Below are 19,948 nucleotides of genomic sequence, written 5' to 3'. Positions count from 1 at the left end.
CCGACACGTGAGCTCCCTGCGGCCTCCGGTAACCTAGCAACGGCGTCCATCTACAAGAGCTCCACGCTTTCCCGCCTCCACTCTCTACTTTAAAAAACCTCTGGGTGGGCGGAGGGCTAGGGGGCGCGCTGCAGAGCCGTCCAATCAGCTGGGCGACTTGGCCGCAGGGCATGATGGGCCCAAAAGGCTGCGGCCCCGCTTGTCAGCACCATGGCGACCGCTGAGCTTGGGCCACGGGCCGCGATGGCTGTTGCCTGGGCTCCGAGGCAGCCCGGTACCCCGGCGGCCTTGGCTGTGCTCGTGGCGTTGGTGCTCCCGGGGTTCTCGGCGGCCCAGAGCTTCTCGCTGCCTTTCCGGCGGCCGGAGACGTGCGACCACCACCAGTACTTTGATGTCTCCTCCCTGTCCTGCGCCCAGTGCGGAGCGAACCAGACGCGGGACCCCCTAGGTGAGAGCGGGGAGCCTCCGGAGAGCGGAGGCCCGGGCCTGCCTTCCAGGCCCTCCCGCTGTTGGAGCAGGTTTGGAGGTTCAGAAACGTAAACCGGTGGTGGGGGGTGGGTGGGTGGAGAATTGCTTATTCTGGCTTTGTTTTGTTGGGTGTTCATGCGGGTCAATCATATGCATTGGGTTAAAGGGGGACGGGGAAAAGAAGCCCTCTAATCTTGCTTTCTGCTCCATCCCAGGCATCACCCCACCTGCCTTTCCCAAGCACAGTGAAACCCACACCCTTAATCTGCAGTGTTCTCTGTGCAGTTTAAGGACGGGAAAGCCACTTGAACCGTTTATTGAAGATTCTTTTAAACATCTAAAAAATTTAAGATTCTCCTAAAAAGTGGAAATGGCTATTGGAGAAATAGTGTGGCTAGGGCACGTTGAGATTTGATCTCCACATTGTTGTTTAGTCGTGTCCCGACTCTGAGTGACCCTATTAGGAGTTTTCTTGGCAAGAAATACTGGAATGATTGGCCATTTCCTTCTCCAGCTCATTTTACAGATGAGGAAACTGAAGCGAACAGGGTAAAGTGAATTGCCCAGGGTCACACAGGTAGTGTGTGTCTGAGGCTGCATTTGAATTCGCGCCTTCCTGACTCCTGGCCTGGTGCTCTATCCACTTCACTATCTAGTTTCTCTGATTTCCACCTGGCACCGTCAAAACCAGCAGTCCCGGGAACTGTGGCCATATCTGTTCCTATTCAAAATACAGTAACATTAGTATCAAGAACACCAAAAATAAATTAAGTAATTAAAAAAATTAAAAATATTAAAAAAAAAGAACGCCAAGGTCTTCTGGTATCAATTTGTTGTAATCAGTTATTACAGTTTGTATAGCAGTATCAACTTATAAAAGAACACCTTTGTGGCCAGGGCACTCCACCTCCTGATTGCTAGTCTTTTTTTTTTTTTTTTTCCACTGGCTGTATGTGTTCCATGTCTGGAACTCCCTACCTTATTATCTCAGCCTCCTGGTTCCCCTAATTTCCTCCAAGACTCAGCAATAATCCCACCTCCTACAAGAAATGTTTCCTGATTTCCTCCCCCCTCCCACTCCCTTACCTCTAAGATTACCTCCCATTTACACTGTATAGATTTTGAGTGTACAAGTTGCTTTCTTGTTGTCTCCCCCTGCCTTGGAATGTGAGCTCCTTAAGGGAAAGAAGCTTTTCTTTGTATTCCTAGTGCTTTGTGACTGGCACAAAGCAAGTGCTTTATAAATGCTTGATAACTTACCTGGAAATACAGTATCATCATAAGATCATAGATACAGGGCCAAAAGGATCCTCAGAGATTAGGAAACTGACTCTTGGGAGTTTAAACAACTTGTCCAAGGTCAAATCTGAACACAGACCCTGAACACAGATCTGGTGCATTTTCCTCTGTCTCAACTTTACCTTAGCCTGTTTTCTTAACACAATAGATTGCTATAGGACAATTCTGACATTATTTGCAAATATTTACTTTGACTATAGGTTCAAGGTCCAGTAATTGACTGATATGATACTCTTTTTTTTTAGAGGAGACTTAGACACTCGGTTTAATTTGTCTAAGGTGATAGTGACAGTGGCAGAATAGAAGAACTGAACTGGAAACCAGATAATAATACTATTATTAATAATATAACTAATAACTAGTTAACTAATGTGATAGTATGTTACTTATATTAATATTATAACTATAATAATAACTAATACCTGACATTTATATGGCGCTTACTATGTTCCAGGCACTATGCTTTACAATCATTATCCCATTTGATCCTCATAAGAACCCTGGGAGATAGGTGCTATTATCATTCCCATTTTTAAAATGAGGAAACAGACAAACAAGTTAAATGGCTTACCCACAGTCACATAGCTAGTAAGTGTGTCTGAGGCTAGATTTGAACCCAGGTATTCGTAACTCCAAAATTCAGTTATTCCTAATTCTAAAATTCAGACTTAAATTGAAGAAAGTAGTGAAAACTGTAGGACTATATAAGTATGACCTAAATAATGTCCCTTATGAAAATAAAATGGAGGTGATGAATACTGTGGGATTAGATCTGGTAGATAGAGTGCCTAAAGAACTATGGACAGAGGTTGGAAATATTGTATAAGGAGGCAGCAACAAAAAAACATTACAAAGAAAAAGAAGAACAAGAAAGCAGAATGGCAGTCTGAGGTCTTACAAACAGTTAAGGAAAAAAGGAAAGTGAAAAGGAAAAGAGAAAAGGAAATATATATCCAACTGAATGCAAAATTCCAGAGAATAGCAAGGAGAGATAACATTTTCTTAAATGAGCAATGCAAAGAAATAGAAGAAAACAGAATGGGAAAGACCAGAGATCTCTTCAAGAAAATTAGAAATATCAAGGGAAAATTTCATGCAAAAATGGTCATGATAAGAGACAAAAAGGTAGGTATTTAAAGGAAACAGAAGAGATTAAGAAAAGGTGGTAAAAATACACAAAAGAACTAAACAAGAAAGCTCTTAACATTACTGATAACCACAATGGTATGTCTCCAGACATCCTGGAGAATAAAGTCAAGTAAGCCTTAGGAAGCATTGCTAACTGTAAGACTAGTGGAGGTGATGGAATTCCAGCTGAACTATTTAAAACTCTAAAAGATGATGTTGTTACAGTGCTGCATTCAATTTGCCAGCAAATTTGAAAAACACAACAGTGGCCACTGGTTGGGAAGAGATCAGTTTAAGTTCCGATCCCAAAGAAGGGTAATGCCAAGGAATGTTCAAATTACTGAACAGCTGAGCTCTTTTCACACACTAACAAGATTATGCTTAAGATTATACAAGCTAAGTTTTAGCAAGATGTGAACTGAGAATTGCCTGAAAAGCAGGTTGGTTTTCAAAGAGGCAAAGGAATTAGATCAAATTGCCAACATTTGCTGGATTATGGAGAAAGCAAGGTAGTTTCAGAAAAAAAAAATCTGCTTCTGCTTTGTTGACTGCACTTAAAGCCTTTTGACTGTGTGGATTGCAATAAAATGTGGCAAGCCATCAAAGAGATGGGAGTACCAGATCATCTTACTTATCTCTTGAGGCACCTGTAGTTAGGCTAAGAAACAACAGTTAGAACCGAACATGGAACAGTTGATTGGTTTAAGATCGGAAAAGAAGTATGACAAGGCTGTATATTGTCACCTTATTGATTTAACTTATGTGGGCAGTACATCATGTGAAATGCCAGGCTGCATGAATCAAAAGCTGTAATTAAGGTTAATGGGAGAAATAGCAACAATCTCAGAAATGTAGATGATACCACTATGATGAGAGAAAGTAAAGAGGAATTAAGTCTTTTGATGAGTATGAAAGAGGAGAGTGTAAAAAACTAAGATCTTGGCAACTGGTCCCATTATTTCCTGACCAACAGAGGGAGAAGAAATGGAAGTGGTATCATATTTTATATTCTTGAACTCAAAGATCACTGCAGATGCTGACTACAGCCTTGAAATTAAATGATACTTGCTCCTTGGAAAGAAAGCTATGGCAAACCATACAGCGTACCAAAAAACAGAGATATCCCCTTGTTGACAAAGGTCCATGTAGTGAAAGCTATGGTTTTTCTGTAGCAGTGTATGGCTGTGAGGATTGGACTCTAAGGAAAGCCGAGCTCTGCAAAATCGATGCTTTCAAATGGTGGTGCTAGAGAAGACTTTTGAGAGTCCTTTGGACAGCAAGGAGATCAAATCAGTCAATACTTAAAGAAATTAATTCAGGCTATTCACTAGAAGGCCAAATACTGAAGCTGAAGCTTAATTATTTGGGCCACAAAATGAGTAGATGGGACTCATTGAAAAGGACTCTGATATTGAGAAAGATTGAAGTTAAAAGGAAAAAGGGACAGCAGAGGATGAGAAGGATAGATGGTATCATGGAAATAACATACATGAACTTGGACAGTGGAGGTTAAAAGGGCCTGGTGTGCTATGGTCCATTGGGTTACACTGGGTTACAAAGACACCCTAGCTACTCCTAAATTACCGAGAAAGTATATAGAGAGAAAAGGGATCAGGATAGAGCCTTGGGACACATTCCAATATTAGAAATGGGGCATGGATGATCAAATAGATAGGAAGACAACCATGACAGAATGTGAAAACCCCAAGAGTAGAGAGCATTAAGAAGGAAGGGAAGTCCAGTAGTATCGAATACTTCAGAGAGGTGAAGGAGGAACCTAAGAAAAGGCTACTGACTTGATCATAAAGAGAGCAGTTTCAATCAAGTGGTAGGGACTTCTGAAACCAGGTGGCAGTGAGTAGGAGGTAAGAAAGTTAGACAACTTTTTCTAGGTGATTGCCTATGAAAGGGGGAAAAACATAATCCCTCTTTGATTTGACAGCCGTTCAAATCTAGGTCATTAATATTTCATTGTCTGACGTTAAAAATTATCTGGTTGGAAAAGTACTGCATATGGTAGTGATGATGGTGCTTTGAAGTATTTGCAATTCAAAGTCAACAGACATTTACAAAACTCCATTTGTATGAAATATTCTGTGTTTGGTGCTGGGAATAGTTTCTTTGGAACTTTCAGTCAAATTCTATCTTCCCAAGTTGCCGTATTGTTATGTAAAATGGAATAGTTTAAGAAAAACTACACATGAACCCAATGGTTACACTACCAGCAGCCTTCCCCCTTCTTTTGTCTACTTCAACTCCCTTATTTTGATAGTACTTTTCTTTAAATCTTATCTAAAATGAGATTAACTTTTAAAAATGCTGTTCTTGGACTATGACAGCTTTCTAATTTTTAATTTACATTCAGATCTGATTTGGGTTAAGGACCTACCCTAATCTAGGCAGCTTTCATTAATTATTAAATGATAATAAAATTCAAACGAATTCTTTTATAACATCTTATAGATTTATTACCTCCTTCCCATCCCCATTGCTTATGCCCTAGTGTAGGCATTCATTACCTTTCACAAGGACTCTTTATGGCAGGATTCGCTCAGCTTACTTCATGTTCTCTTTCAGTTCAATGCTACTGTTGAAGTTTAGTCTCTGCCCACCTAGGGCCAAAAACTTGCAATTTCATGATGTGTTGTGGTAGAACCATCTCAAAGAATTCAGAGTCAAACCACCTCTAATCCAAGTATAGGCATTTATTGAGATTAATGCCTCATAAAGCTGGCTAAGTTCAAAGAGGAACCAGCAACTTCAGAGATTTTTATAGGGTAAAGATGCTGATTACACAATCAGAATTTACGTAGAATATAATTAATATTAAAAAGGCAGGAGGAGTTTGTTAAGGGATTAGGTAATGGAGGAGGGGTCCTAGCCTCAGTGGAACTGGGCAGGTACTATCGTAGGGTGGGCCCCTTCTAAGGTTTGGTGGTCAAGCATTCTGGTCATGCTGCTTTGCAATTGGCTAACCGTTGTGGTCCTGTCTGGTCAAGAAGGATGATTGTGATTGTGATTGTACACCTGTTTCATGGGAAAGGGTCTGCTGGGGGCAGTGCTGGGTTTCTGTCACATGGACATGCCTGCTGTTTCTGTGGGAACTAAGAGTTCAGGGACATACCTGTTGTTCTAGTGAGCAGTGAGACATAAGTTAGGACACTGCCGGGGCAGGAGGGGAGGGACAGGGGGAGCCTAGGTAGGTACAGTGGGCCTGCTGCCTATAATGAAGTTGGAATATTAGGGCTGGGGGCAGCACTATTAGGACTCCATCACTACTAAGCTCTGTTAGATTAATCTTCCTAAAACAGGTAAGATCCTGTCACTCTCTTGACTCTGTATGTCATTCTCTACAACAATTTCAAAACTTCCTCTACTTACTACCAACTTTGTCTGTACCCCTCCCTTCCCCCTTTCCCCTGCCACACTTACATACAATGACTTAATTATACTGTGGAGATCCAGAGCATCTAATTGAAACTCCTCAGTTCCCATCCTCTTCTCCAAACTGAGCCTTCTAACCTAGCTCTTTGCTTTTGTCCTAGAAGTAATGTTAGTACTAGTTCTTCTAAAATCTAATTATTCTACCTGTGTTTTTGATCCTGACCCTTTTGTATCCTTTTAAAAAATTAAAACAAAATTTTATTGATATCTTTTGTTTTTACATCAGCAACATTTCCCAATGCACTGCTCCTTCCATCCTTCCTAGAAAGCCATCCTTTATTATCTTCTGCATCCTTAAGGATGTTGATTCTCTCTCTCTGAGATCTTTGCATTTTTTTCTTTGTTAGTATGAATTTAACAAACATGGCTGATTTAGTCTATAAAGAACAGAAGAGAGAATTGTGTATGAGACTGTAATTCTGTTGGTATATTTGTTTTTTGTAAAGTGCATATTAAATTTGACACGATTGCTTGGCTTGTCCGTTTCTTGCTTAACTTCTTTCTGTTCTCTATTTGGTATTTCTGTTCTTTGGGGGGGATCATTATCACTACCTATTAATTCTCTTCCCTCTGCTACCCCTATAGGAACCCTTTCTTGTAACAAATAAATATAATTAAGCAGGACAAATCAATACTTGACCAGATCTATCTGCACCTCCAGTTGATCACCTCTCTGCCAAGAGGTGGGAAACAGGTTTCATCATCAGTCTTCTGGAACCATTATTAATCATTGCATTGATTGGAGTTTTGAAGTCTTTCAAAATTATTTTCCTTCACATTACTGTGATCGCTGTATAGAGTATCCTCCTAATTCTGGTCAACTCATTTTGCATCAGTTCATACAAGTCTTCTCAGATTTTCCCCAGGCCATCATATTAATCATTTCTATGTCACAATAATATTCCATTACATTCTTATACCATGTTTTATCAGCCATTCCCCAATTGACAGGCCCACATTATTTTTAGGCCTTTACTACAACAAAAAGTGCTGCTATAAATATTTGTGTAATCTGAGTCCGTTCCTCTTGTCTTAGACCTTTTAAGGATCTACTCCTAGGAGTTCTCCCACTGGATCAAAGGGTAGGCACAGTTTACTGACTTCCTGAACAGAGTTCCAAATTGCAATTCACAGCTCCACCAATAGTGCATCACTGGGCCTAACCTCCCATAGGCCCTTCAGCAATGGCCATTTTATGTTTTCGTTATCTTTGCCACTTTGATGAGTGGAAATGCCTCATGTATCTTCGTTGTCTTCTTGCCCTTCATGTCCAAGGCATGTGGCTCCTTGCCCCCTTACAAACATGTTCTTACCAATCTAAAAATCTCTTCTTCCTCCTCCTCCTCCTCCTTCTCCTCTTCCTCCTCCTCTTTCTCTTCCTCTTTCTCTTCTTCTCCTTCATCAGACTACCATTCCAAACCTCCTCCTTTTCACTTCTTTAAAAAGTTGTCCACCCCAAGTGTAGGCTTGACTTTGACACTACTTTCTCACTTTAAGCCTTTGCGCTATGGCTTCCCTTGCTGTCTCCAGGACCAATCATTATGGCCTAATTACCACAGAACTTAGCACAGTGGGATATTTGGGACAGAGCGCCTCCCAGGGAAGCCAAAGATGTCATGAGCTTTTTGGCCTGTCATATGACACTGTTGCCTCAGTGAGATTTTAGTGCAATAAGACCACAAAGTCTTTTTTCACATGAATTACTTCTTTGCAATTCCCTGCCCTGCTCCTTGCATCCTATACTTATATAAATAATTTTTTAAAAAACATTCAAGTATATAGCCGTACATTTGCCCCTATTAAATTTCATCTTGTTAGATGAAATTACTCTGGCTTACTGAGATCATTTTATATCCTCTTTCATCCAGTATATTTAATTATGCTTCCTTGCCTCATATCATTGGTATTTATGCTTCATCAATATGAAATAGCATAGGACCCAGCTCAGATCACAGATTTCTTCCAGAGACCTCTCTCTAGTGTCATACTCTGGAGATAATATAAGTAAAATAGTTTTAAAAGGGCATTTGTAAAGTAATATAGGTTCATAGGTCAGATCACCAGACCTCTCTGAGTCTCTTTCTGAAGTCTCCTTAAGGTGTAAATAAAAGTTTGCCATGGTATTTTATTGATTGGTCACAATTATTTTAATAACTATTAACTTTTCTATTATGGGCTTTTATTTTTGTCTCAAATATTGCAAAAAAGTCTGGTATTTTTTGTTTGTTTTGTTTTGTTTTAGGGGTTTCATGCGTATGTCTTCCTGGATTTAGAATGGTTTCTAATAATGGCGGACCTATTATTTGTGAAAAGTGCCCAGAGAATATGGTATGGACCAATTTTTCATAACTTTATTTTAAGAAATGTAATAAAATGCAACTTTTAAATATCTTTTAATTTGTGAAATTTATTTTCTCATAGAATCAATATTTTGTCAGAATTAGCTTTGGTGGAACAGTAAAAGATTTTAAATTTTGTGCAAACATACCATGGCTCAAATAGAAATCTGTATTAGATATTAAATTCTTGCTTCAACTGTAATCTAAGCAAACAGTTAAAATAACTGGATTTCTTTTTTTCATGTTATAAATGCAAATAGTATGTTCTTCAGTCAAAACAGTTTTAGTCTAACCTCCTATGTACATCTTTTACTTCCACAGTATCATACCATAATAAATGATCAGAGTGATAAACTTGTCACTAAAAGATTCTGAAGTACATTCTTAAATAATCAAAGAACTATGAGGTTAAGTTGATATAGTTTAAATTGGTGTATATTTTGTTTTATTTTGATTATTTTAAAATTGATGATTTCACTATATGGTAAATCACAACTATGTTGAATATTCAATTATCCAGAATGACTATGGAATGAGTATCATAGTTAAATAAGACTTTCCTATATATTGCATATTCTGCTTTTGAAAGTTTGAGATACTGAGTTATTTTCAATAAAAACTTATGTTTTGGGTACTATGAAATAGGGATTTTTTGTGATTGCTACCTTATTATAGAGTCAAGGTTTGTTATACATCTTGAAATTTTATATTGTCTGAAAGACTGGTTCTATTAAATAACATCATAATCAGACCAAATGAGGTAAGCTATTAAGAAAAACTACAAACAATTAGTAGCTGCTGATGTGCAGTAGTGTCACACAAGAATTCTTTTTCCTGGTGACCATTGAAAAAACTTCATGATAGCCAAACAGCTATATGGGGAATTTGTAGCTGAGTTCCAGCCGTTTCAAAAAACTCCATGCTTTTTAAAAAATGGGTGATGGTGCTTTTCTCAGTATTCTCCATGACCTAGGAACTTGTTATGAGAAAAATTCAAATTCTCTTGCCCCAGTTTGTGTTGTCAGCCAGTCAGTAAGCACTTTGCTAAACAATAAGGATACAAAGAAAGGCAAAAAACCCACTTCTCTCCAGGAGCACACATTCTAGCATGTTTGGTGTTTATTTAATATCACCAGATACTATGTTATGTTACAAGTGCTTCTTTATTTTAGATGTTATATTTTAGACCAAGAGAGGTAGCATTACATAGTGGTTAGAGGACCAGCATCAGTGTCAGGACTGCTTTGGTTCAAGCCCTGTCTTTGACATCTACTCAGTGGTTCTTTAGGGCAACTAGGTGGCACAATGGATAGAGCGCTGGGCCTGGAGTCAGGAAGACCTGAGTTCAAATGTGGCCTCAGACACTTTACTAGCTGTGTGACCCTGGGCAGGTCACTTAAGCTCTCAGCTCCTCAGGAGACTCTCCTAAGTGGGATAACAGTTGCAGATGTTTATTAGTCAAAGAATTTTCTTCACTGGGAACCACTTATGCCAATGAAATCATAGGTCTGGCCCTCTCACCCTCCATAGTTTTAGACTGACTCTTTAGGAGTGCTGACTGTCAGTGTCCTGAAGCACTATAAGAAATGCTTTTTTAAGAAACTAGTAAATGGATTCAATTTAGAATCACCGTTTTAGAATACACAGTATTTTTTACTTAAAGAGTACTGAGCACGTTGTTGCATTTTGATTTCACTTGTTTCCGTAAGTATGGAAAAGGATATTCAAATTTATCTTTTACTTTATCATTGAATTAATTTGACACAATCATGAGGATGAGAAAGTTACCTGAATTTAAAAAATAATAATAATCATATATTTATAGACTCATTTACATAGCACTTATAACTTAAATGTTCCCTGCGTGTTCAGTTCCTGCTTTTGTTCCTCAAATATGTATACATATATAGGTATATATAAAACAATATGTGTTATGCAGTAAGCATATTGATGGAGATATTTTAAGTTAGACTGATAGGAAAAACTTTTTTAAAATGTGTTCTGTTACTCAGAAAGGAGTTACTGAAGATGGCTGGAATTGTATTTCTTGTCCCACTGGTCTCACTGCAGAAGGAAGATGCCAGTGCCCCACTGATCATATTTTAGGTAAGGAATAGATTCTATATAAAGCAGTGCTAATGTATTTAATTCTCTTTTGTATCAGTAGGTTGGTCAAATTCAATATTCTCTTTCCTATCTTTATGCTATGTACAGATAGTTGCACTTGTCTAGGATATAGTCTCTCCTTACTCTGCTTCTTAGAATTCCTAGTTTCCCTTAAAGCAACCTCCTACATTAGGTTCCTTTGGCACGACATACTGATAAAGCCATACTGAATTTCAGTGATCACTGCTTCACTTCTTAAATATTCACAAAACATAGCTTTGACTATATGTTCTAGAATTTTGCTGTGAATAATCAGGCACACAGGCCTGGATGAGTCCAAGTGAATCAAATGGAAAGGACATGTCTAATTAACGTAACCAAGGCAATAGCCAGTAGATTGATGCTCTGTTAACTAATGTAGTGGTGTTATTAATACTGTAGCTATTATTATTAAATCTGTTTTGGCTGCATTGTTTATTACACTATAGCTGAGATTCCTTAAAACTATCCAGGTAAGGGCAAAATGTAGGTGTCCCTCAAAGAAAGGAATCAACGTGTCTTATTTTTTTCTACTGCCTAAAAACAAAACGAGGACAGCTGCACCTGCCTAACAGGCTTGTTGCGAAGATAAAAAAGATCTTGTGTACAGAACACCTTGAAAACCTTCAAGCACTATATAAATGCTATACTAGCTATCATTGTTATTACTAAAAGTAAGCTCTTAAGCAGACACATTTTAACACTTATTTTTAGTATTTGTATATATATCAATTTGATAATTTCAATAGAAGAAAAGACATACTTTTTAATATACTTCTAAAGATGAGAGGACTTCTAGAAATTATCTGGTCTGACTTTTTCATTTGATAGTAAATGTTTATTAAGCACTTACTGTGTAAGTGCACAGTGCTGGGGATACAAAAAAGACAAAAAACAGTCCCTGATCTCAAGGAACTCCCAGTCTAATGGGGAAGACAACATGTGAACAACCAGGTACAAATAAAATATATACAGGTTAAATTGGGGATAGCAGAGGGATGGCAAGAGAAAGGATGATAAAACTGGAAAGCTGGTGGAATGGTGGGAAAGGAGCAAGTTTGCTTTAAATGCTAAATAAAATTTTATATTTTATCCTGAAGTTAAGGAGCCACTGTGGTACTGTGTCAAAGTTGTGCTTTAGGAAGATCTCTTTGATAGCTGAGTGAAGGATGGAGGCAGGCAGACCTCTTCCCCCCAACCCCCAGCAAGCTATTGAAATAATCCAAGTGTGAGGTGAGGAGGGCATGCAGTAGGGTGATGATACTTTCAGAAGTGATATGATGATAAAATAACTTTAAATTTGCCTGGGTAGGGATTGATCATTTGACCTTGGGTGCTATCTTAGAAGATCAAGAAGGGACTTAAAACTGGTAGTTGGCTAATTATCTAAACCTGTGGAAAAATTTAGGAACAACTATTTTTCAGTGGTCAACTTAATGTTAATCATTTTTGATAAGGCATTGACTTACAGTAGATATATTTTAAGACATAGACATGTTTACACACCAGTCAGCTAATAGAAGTGAAGGAAATTTATTTCAAATTTAGCAGTCTGCTAATTCATCCTTTATTATTAGTGTTACTTATTACACAGAAAAATTTTTAAAAGTAGAAAAAAAATCTTTTGTACTTATTTTTGTTTGTATATCTGGCCCTTACATTTCTACAGAATTCTAAGAATAGATTTATAACATATAAGATGCCCTAAAGAAATACTTCAAAATACATTTGTGAAATTAGAAATATTTTAGTCAATCATGTAGTTTGTATACATAAGGTCCCATTCATTGGAGAGTAGTTGCAAGCAGGTATTACGGTTTTTTTAATAAAGAAAAGACTTTTTGTTGTTTGTGAAATAAACCATGTTTATATATTACTTTTGTGTTTTTAAATTATTTAGTGGAACGAGATACTAATGGAAAGTTGTTTTCTGAAGCAAATTGTATTCTTTGTGATGGAAGTGAAAACTCTTTCACAGCTGCAAATATATTTAGAAATAGGTAAGTTATATGATGGGGGCTTTTGAATTTTACAAATAAATTTGACTAAATTGAGGATAATAATAGCCTACGTTTTAACCAATGTTGCATTTTTAATGTTTTTTTAAAATGTATCTCATTTGCTCCTCAGAATAGTCCTTTGAGTATGTAAAAGAGTCATTTTTATCATTGGGTTTTGGCCTATTTGGACATCTTTTTTAAGAAGCAGAGGTACATGTTCCCAGCTCCAGCTTCTCATCTGTTAGAAGCCTGAGATAGGGGCTCCTTACATAGCCACCTGTTTTTACCATGATCAACTAAAGTTCCTGAACTGCTTCTGCATTCTTCACCTATTCCAATTTTTCTCTTAGTCCCTTGGCATGAATTTCTTCTTATCTTGGGCACTGCATAGCCTTGTCTCAAGTTAGAAAAGGAAATTTCTTAGGGTTAGGTATTCCTGTCAGCTTTTTGGCAGAAATTCTTAACCTGGAGTCCATGAACTTTTTAGAAATTTTATTTTGATAATTGTATTTTATTGTAATTGATTTTCTTTGTAATCCTATGTATTTTATTTTACATTGTTTAAAATATTATTTTGAGAAGGGATCCATAGGTTCATCAGACTGCCAGAGCGCTCTGTGATACAAAAAAGATTAAGAACTCTTAACTTTATGGCAGATAACATTGGAAAGGGAAAACTGCGGTAGACTAGGGACTAAAAACTCATAGGATTTAACTTTGATATATTTGATGATTGTTTTTTAAAAATCATTTGGATGATTAGTTTACCTAACATTTGTCATCTATTCCACACTGTGTCACATTGCACTGTGTAATTTTCAAAATAATATGTTTGTTTCTGGTCAAAATTTTAAATTTGCTTTATTTGAGATATAGTAACTTCTGAGTTGAACTGGTTTATTCTGATTTATCATTTAGGAGGGTGACTCTTAAATTAATACTTTACTATTTGTGAATATGCTTTAAATTTTTTTGTGTGGATCTTATTGCATAGGTGTGTCAGATGTGAACCAACATTCATCCAGACAACAAAGTCCTGTACATGTTCAGAGCATGCCATTTTAGTAAGGAAAAAGTTCAAAAATTAATAAAATACATAGTTTTCCAAATAATTTATACGTTTTTGCTAACTGGAATTTTTCTATTGCTTATTTGTTAATAAAGACAGGTGGATTATGTTTCAGCAACAAAGGGAATTTTCCTCCACAAGCAGTCACAACTTGGCGTTATGGACAGCATGTAAGTGTTTTAGTTTTTTGTTCTTATGGTGTTAAACTTCCTCAATTTCTGTCTCGTTAGTAACTATATTGGGACCAAACTTAGCAACATTTCTATTTGTTAATTTAAAGCTAGATTTAAAAGCTAAGAAACATTAGAATGAAATAGCTTTGGATTACTGTAATTTTTAGTTCTCCTATCACATCTGCAGCTTTTTATTTTTATTATATTTCTTCAGATCTGTATATGTTTGAGTCACTTGATATTCTTTTGATGCACTTAAATTTAAAATATAGTTTTATCTTAAAGTGGTTTTATTTAAAATCTAGTGATTTTAAATTTATTTTTCAAAGTTTCTAATGCCTTTTGTTTTTTGCAACATGATTATTTAATATATTACATCCTATCCCTTGTTACAAAGAAAAATTTACCTTAAAAAGCCTGTTAACAATGACTGTCTAGCAACATATGAACATTCTGTGTCCATAGGAACACAGTACAGGAAGACTGTATACCTCATCATCTGTTCTCTGCAACCAAGACTGGTCATTATAGTTAAAGTGAGCTCATCTGCTCTTTTATGTTGATTGTATTCACTGTTCTGTTCCTATCATTAGAACATATCCATCCTGCTCTGAGGTATTACAGTCCACATCTTAGAATCACAGAATTTTAAAATTGGAAAATATCTCAGGTGCCATCTAGTTTATATTCCACCTGGAAAGAATCTCTACTATAAAATAACCAACAAGTGGCCTCTTGTCTCCTTGAAGACCTCCTTGAGGGGGACCCTCTTTCTCCTGAGTCAGTTCATTCTGCTTTGTGTAGGCTGTCATTGTTAGTAAGTTTTTCTTAGATCAAGGCTAAATTTGCTTCTTTGTAACTTTTGCCATTGTTCATTGTTTTGCCTCTGCTGCCAAGCAGAATAAGCCTTTGTTCCTTTTTTACTTTAAGACAGTTATCATGACCCTTTTTTTCTTCAAGCTAAATGTTCTCAAGCCCTTCACCTGATATTATCTATGTGGTCATACTAGCTGTGATTCTCTTGATGCTATCCAGCTTTTCAATATCCTTTGTAAACTGAGATGCCTTTAATTGAACAGTTGAGTGGTGATCAGTCCAGATGTAGTCCAACCAGGGCAGAGTATAGCAGTGTTTATCACCTTATTCCTGCAGTCAAAGCCTCCTTTCATGTAGTATAAGGTGGCTTTAACCTTTTTGACTGCCATGTCACACTGCTTGCTTATGTTGAGCTTGTTGTTCACTAAACCCCCAACCATTTTTGAGACAAACCTCTCATATATTTTGTTTTTAATATTTTATTTTACATACATAGTATATTATTATAAAATATTTTATGTTTTTCCAATTACATGTAAAAATAATTTTAACTGTTTTTTAAAAAACAATTTTGAGTTCCAAATTCTCTCCCACCCTTCATCCTCTCCCCCCTCATTGAGAAAGGCAAGTGATTTGATAAGGGTTATACATGTGTAGTCAGGCAAAACATTTTTCTATATTAATCATGTTGTGAAAGAAAACACTGACAAAAAACTCCAAGAAAAATAAAGTAAAAAAAACCCCAGTATGTTTCAATCTGCATTCAGATTCTGTCAGTTCTTTCTCTGGAGATGAATAACATTTTTCATCAATTTTAGAATTGTCTTGGATCTTTGTATTGCTGAGAATAGCTGAGTCATTCACAGTTGATCATCATATAGTATTGCTGTTACTGTGTACAATGTTCTCCTGGTTCTCATCACTTCACTTTGCATCAGTTCATGTAAGTCTTCCCAGGTTTTTCTGAAAGCATCCTGTTCATCATTTTTTATAGCATTTTTTATTCCATCACAATCATATACCACAACTTATTCAGCCATCCCCCAGTTGATGGTCATCCCCACAATTTCCAGTTCTTTGCCACCACAAAAAGAGTCGCTATAAATATTTTTGTACATATAGGTCTTTTTCCTTTTTTTTTTAATCTCTGTGTTAAAGACCTAGTAGTGGTATATTTCTGGGTCAAAGGCTATGTACAATTATATAGCTCTTTGATATAGTTCCAGATTGCTTTCCAGAATGGTTGGGTCAGTTCACAGCTCTACCAACAGCGCATTAGTGTCTCAATTTTCCCATATCCACTCCAACATTTGTCATTTTCCTTTTCTTCATATTAGCAAATCTTATAGGTGTGAGGTGTTATCTGAGAGTTGTTTTAATTTGCATTTCTCTAATCGATAGTGATTTAGAGCATTTTTTCAAATGACTATAGATCACTTTGATTTCTTCTTCTGAAAACTGCCTTAGACAAACTACTCTCTAGCCATTCATTTCCCTATTAAATGGCATCTTAATAGATTCAGCCTGTTATTCCAGCCCATTAAGATCTTTTTGGCCACTCTTCCCAGCTTTAGGCCATCAGCATATTTAGTAAGTATGTCATATATGTCTTTATACAAGTCTTTGATAAAAATATTAAATAGCAGAGTGACAAGGGCAGATCCCTGGAGCATTCAACTGGAGACCTCCTTCTAAGCTGATGCTGAACTATTTGAATGTGACCATTCAGCCAGTAGCAAGTCCTTCTCATTGTACTGTCATTTGCACAAAAATAACATGATATAAGTTGTGAAACACCATCTAGGTAAACAATATCTATAACATTTCCGTGATCTGCCAATTAGGTAACCTTGACAAAAAAGAGAATGTATTTAATATGACATGGCCAAGTTCTTAATGAAGCCTGATTCTTTGTGATCACTAACTCCTTTTCTAGATGTTTACTAACAGTGTCTTGAATAATCCATTATTGAATTTTGTAGTGAATCAAAGTCAGGCTTACTATCCTAAAAGTTGTAGACTTTTCCCTCTTTTGAAAATGGAGGCAATGTTTGCTTCTTTCTCCATTCACCATGATTTTTGATTATTTAGCTTAATAGTCACTTCCTTTGGTTCTTTCAGTACAAAAGGAAGTACCTAGTCTGACCCAGAAGGGTCATGTATCTGCATATCTCACCAGAACCTGGATTCTACCAGACTCAAGGGCTCTTCTAGTTTTACCTGCTTCTTTTGGCCTCCTTCTCTACAACTCAGTGCACCTACATACCTCATTAGGACCTGGATTCTCTCTTGAGTCTGGCTCCTGCCTGGACCTGCTCAAACTCCTTCCTCCTGTATTCTTCTACTAAAGCGTTACCTTGGGACATGGCCAATCATTCTTTGGTCTTTATTTACTCAAGAGATGTGCCCCTACTTCATAAAGGGATCCCAGATAATTTTTACAGTTAGTTTAACACCCATTCTATGCTCAATGGGAGAATTTGTTTTATGTGGCTATGCATATTTATTACAATAATTTTTAAAAAATTTCTCAATAACAAAAGAGGTAAAAGGGAGAAAAGTAATCTTTCTTAATTGAAAAAATAAAATAAAAATAAAATCCTAGGGGCTAGAAAGGAGTGGGAGGGAAGCATGGCAATACCTCTGCGATCTGCCCTTTTTATCTGTGACCTCATCAGCTAGCAAGGTGGAAATCAGTTGGTCAAAGACTGACAGTTCTCACATATTTAAAAAACAACCCAAAACAATAACAACAAAAAACCTTTTTGCTACCATTAGCTACTCACATTTTATTCAGTTCACGTTAAGCTTTGGCATTTCTGACACACTTTTACAGGACCGTACCACAATTTTGTATTTGTCTTTGATTGCCTGCTCGTACATCTGTATTCGGTACATATCTTTAAAAACTCTGAGTTAGTTTCTGAGTTCTCTGGGCATGTTTATCGCTCGCTTCAGACAACTCACATTTTTGTTTCTTTTGGAGTTGTTTCCCTTTGTGTCGTAACAGTTTCATTCATGACAGTTTTCTATCCATCCTGAGCTGACTTGTAGGAGAATTTTAGTCCTTTCTTCAGAAAGTATGCTGCTTTTACTTTAGTTAATGATGACAGGGCAGCTAGGTGGCTCAGTGAATAGAGCACCCGGCCCTGGAGTCAGGAGGACCTGAGTTCAAATCCAGCCTCAGACATTTGACACGTACTAGCTGTGTGACCCTGGGCAAGTCACTTAGCCCCAATTGCCTAGCCCTCCCCCCTCCGAAAAAAATAATGGTAAGAATTGATCACTGTCATAATTTTCCCTTTCTCCACAATGCATTCAGAAAAAATCTTCTATTTTAAAATATTTGTAGTTGGACATTAATATTTGGTAAAATGCTAGGATATAAGCAAAAAATGTGAAGGTTCTCCAACTTCAGTATTTTAGTTTGAATGAAGCTCTCTAAGCCCTCAGGTCTGATTGTCCAGAAACTACTGCCTGCTGTATATCTCCTCCACATGGATGAACTGCTAGCACTTCAAACTCAGTATGTCCAAATATTAACTCATCATTTTCCCCCTTAACTTGATTTTCCTCCATGTTCTCCTAGGTTGTTTTTTTTTTTTTTTTGGAGGAGGGGGCGGCAACCAGCAACCTCCCAGTATGACTCTTTTTTTCCCTTCCCACTCATATTCAGTTAAGTGGAAAAGTTCTGCCAATTCTGCTTCTGCAGTGTTTTTTACGTCTGTCACTTATCCTTTCTCAAGGATACCACTCTCATCACTTCTTAGCTAGATTGTTGTCATAGTCTCCTAATTGATTTTCTTGTCTCAAATGTCTCCTCTCTCTAGATAGCCTTTACAGAGCTGACAAAACAGTCATCATAAGGCATTTGGGGGTGGGGAACCTGCGGCCTCAGGGCCACATTTGGCATTCTAGGTTCTTGGGCGTGGCCTTTTGACTGAGTCCAAGTTTTATAGAACAAATCCTTTTATTACGGGCATTTGTTCTGTGAAGTTTGGATTCAGTCAGAAGGCTGCACCCAAGGACCTAGCAGGCCACATGTGGCTGAGACTGCAGGTTCTCCACCCCTGGGCCATAGGTGAACATGTCACTTCTCGGCATGGAAATAATCAGTGCTTCTCTCTAAGACAAAACGCAGCCTCCTAAGCCTGTTGTTTAAAGACTTCTACATCTGTCTATAACTTATCTTTATGGAATTAATTCATATTATTTCTCTTCAAACACTCCTTATGTTTCAGCCAAATTAGACTACTAGTTTTTAAAAAAAAAAAACTTGGCTTAGCATCTTCTTGACTTCTTAAAAAACGGGAAATGTCCTGCTTCCTAAAGCTGTGCCTTACACGCAGTAGATGTTTATGAAATGTTTGATTTTCTTTGTCTTTTCATAGCTAAGATTTACTGTATGATAGTGCTGCATGGTAGTGTTATATAACATAAGACATTAGGCCGATCCAGAAATCCTAGGATTTGATTCTAGAATCTTACTAAGCGATGGGAAAAAAAAAAAAAACTTATGTAATCTTTGGAATTAGTTTTTTGCTAGCATTAAAAAGATGTTACTTCTTCCTCATTCAGAAGTACACATTAAGTTGAAGAAATTTCCCTTTTAATTTTTAAGTAAAAATTCATCTTTTGTTGTTTACAGGGGTCATTGCTTAATTCAGAGTGGTTTTCAAAACATTTGCAATCAGCAGCAGCTGCTTGTTGGGTGAGTTCAATTTTTAAAAATTTATCATTAAAGATCGCTTTTTTCTGATGAAAAAAGCAGTGCTTTTGTACTGAACAGGTGAATAGTTTCTGATTTATTCATAGAAAACATTTAAGAAAAATATTGCTTAATATCCATATATATTATCTACAAGATTTCTCAGCTGGGTTTGAGTTTTTAAGAGATAAATTGATTTATTTTATATTTTAGATACAGAGGTCCACAATTCCAGCTAAAATTAATGATTTTCAAGCCAACAAATATCAAATTGTTAAACATATGACTATTTTCAATTCTTTAAAATGTGTTGTATTTGATAATTTCTTTTAAATTTAATTATGTAAGCTTCTGTTTAG

General features: G+C 36.9%; 1 protein-coding gene across 1 annotated transcript in view; it reads left to right on the top strand.

Moving 5' to 3' along the window:
* The first annotated feature begins 204 nt into the window (after positions 1 to 204).
* The window catches only part of TMEM67 (transmembrane protein 67), a 91,675-nt gene continuing 71,931 nt past the window's right edge, over positions 205 to 19,948 (top strand). Inside the window, exons 1-7 of the mRNA XM_036741992.1 lie at positions 205 to 448; positions 8,582 to 8,667; positions 10,691 to 10,784; positions 12,724 to 12,823; positions 13,818 to 13,887; positions 13,988 to 14,062; positions 19,530 to 19,592. Of these exons, the coding sequence (XP_036597887.1) occupies positions 211 to 448; positions 8,582 to 8,667; positions 10,691 to 10,784; positions 12,724 to 12,823; positions 13,818 to 13,887; positions 13,988 to 14,062; positions 19,530 to 19,592 (726 nt within the window). The 5' untranslated portion in view covers positions 205 to 210. The remainder of the gene's footprint in view (positions 449 to 8,581; positions 8,668 to 10,690; positions 10,785 to 12,723; positions 12,824 to 13,817; positions 13,888 to 13,987; positions 14,063 to 19,529; positions 19,593 to 19,948) is intronic.

Source organism: Trichosurus vulpecula, chromosome 1 (assembly GCF_011100635.1).
Source record: "Trichosurus vulpecula isolate mTriVul1 chromosome 1, mTriVul1.pri, whole genome shotgun sequence".
In the NCBI taxonomy this organism is placed as follows: domain Eukaryota; kingdom Metazoa; phylum Chordata; class Mammalia; order Diprotodontia; family Phalangeridae; genus Trichosurus; species Trichosurus vulpecula.
This window is presented reverse-complemented; position numbering and strand designations above follow the sequence as displayed.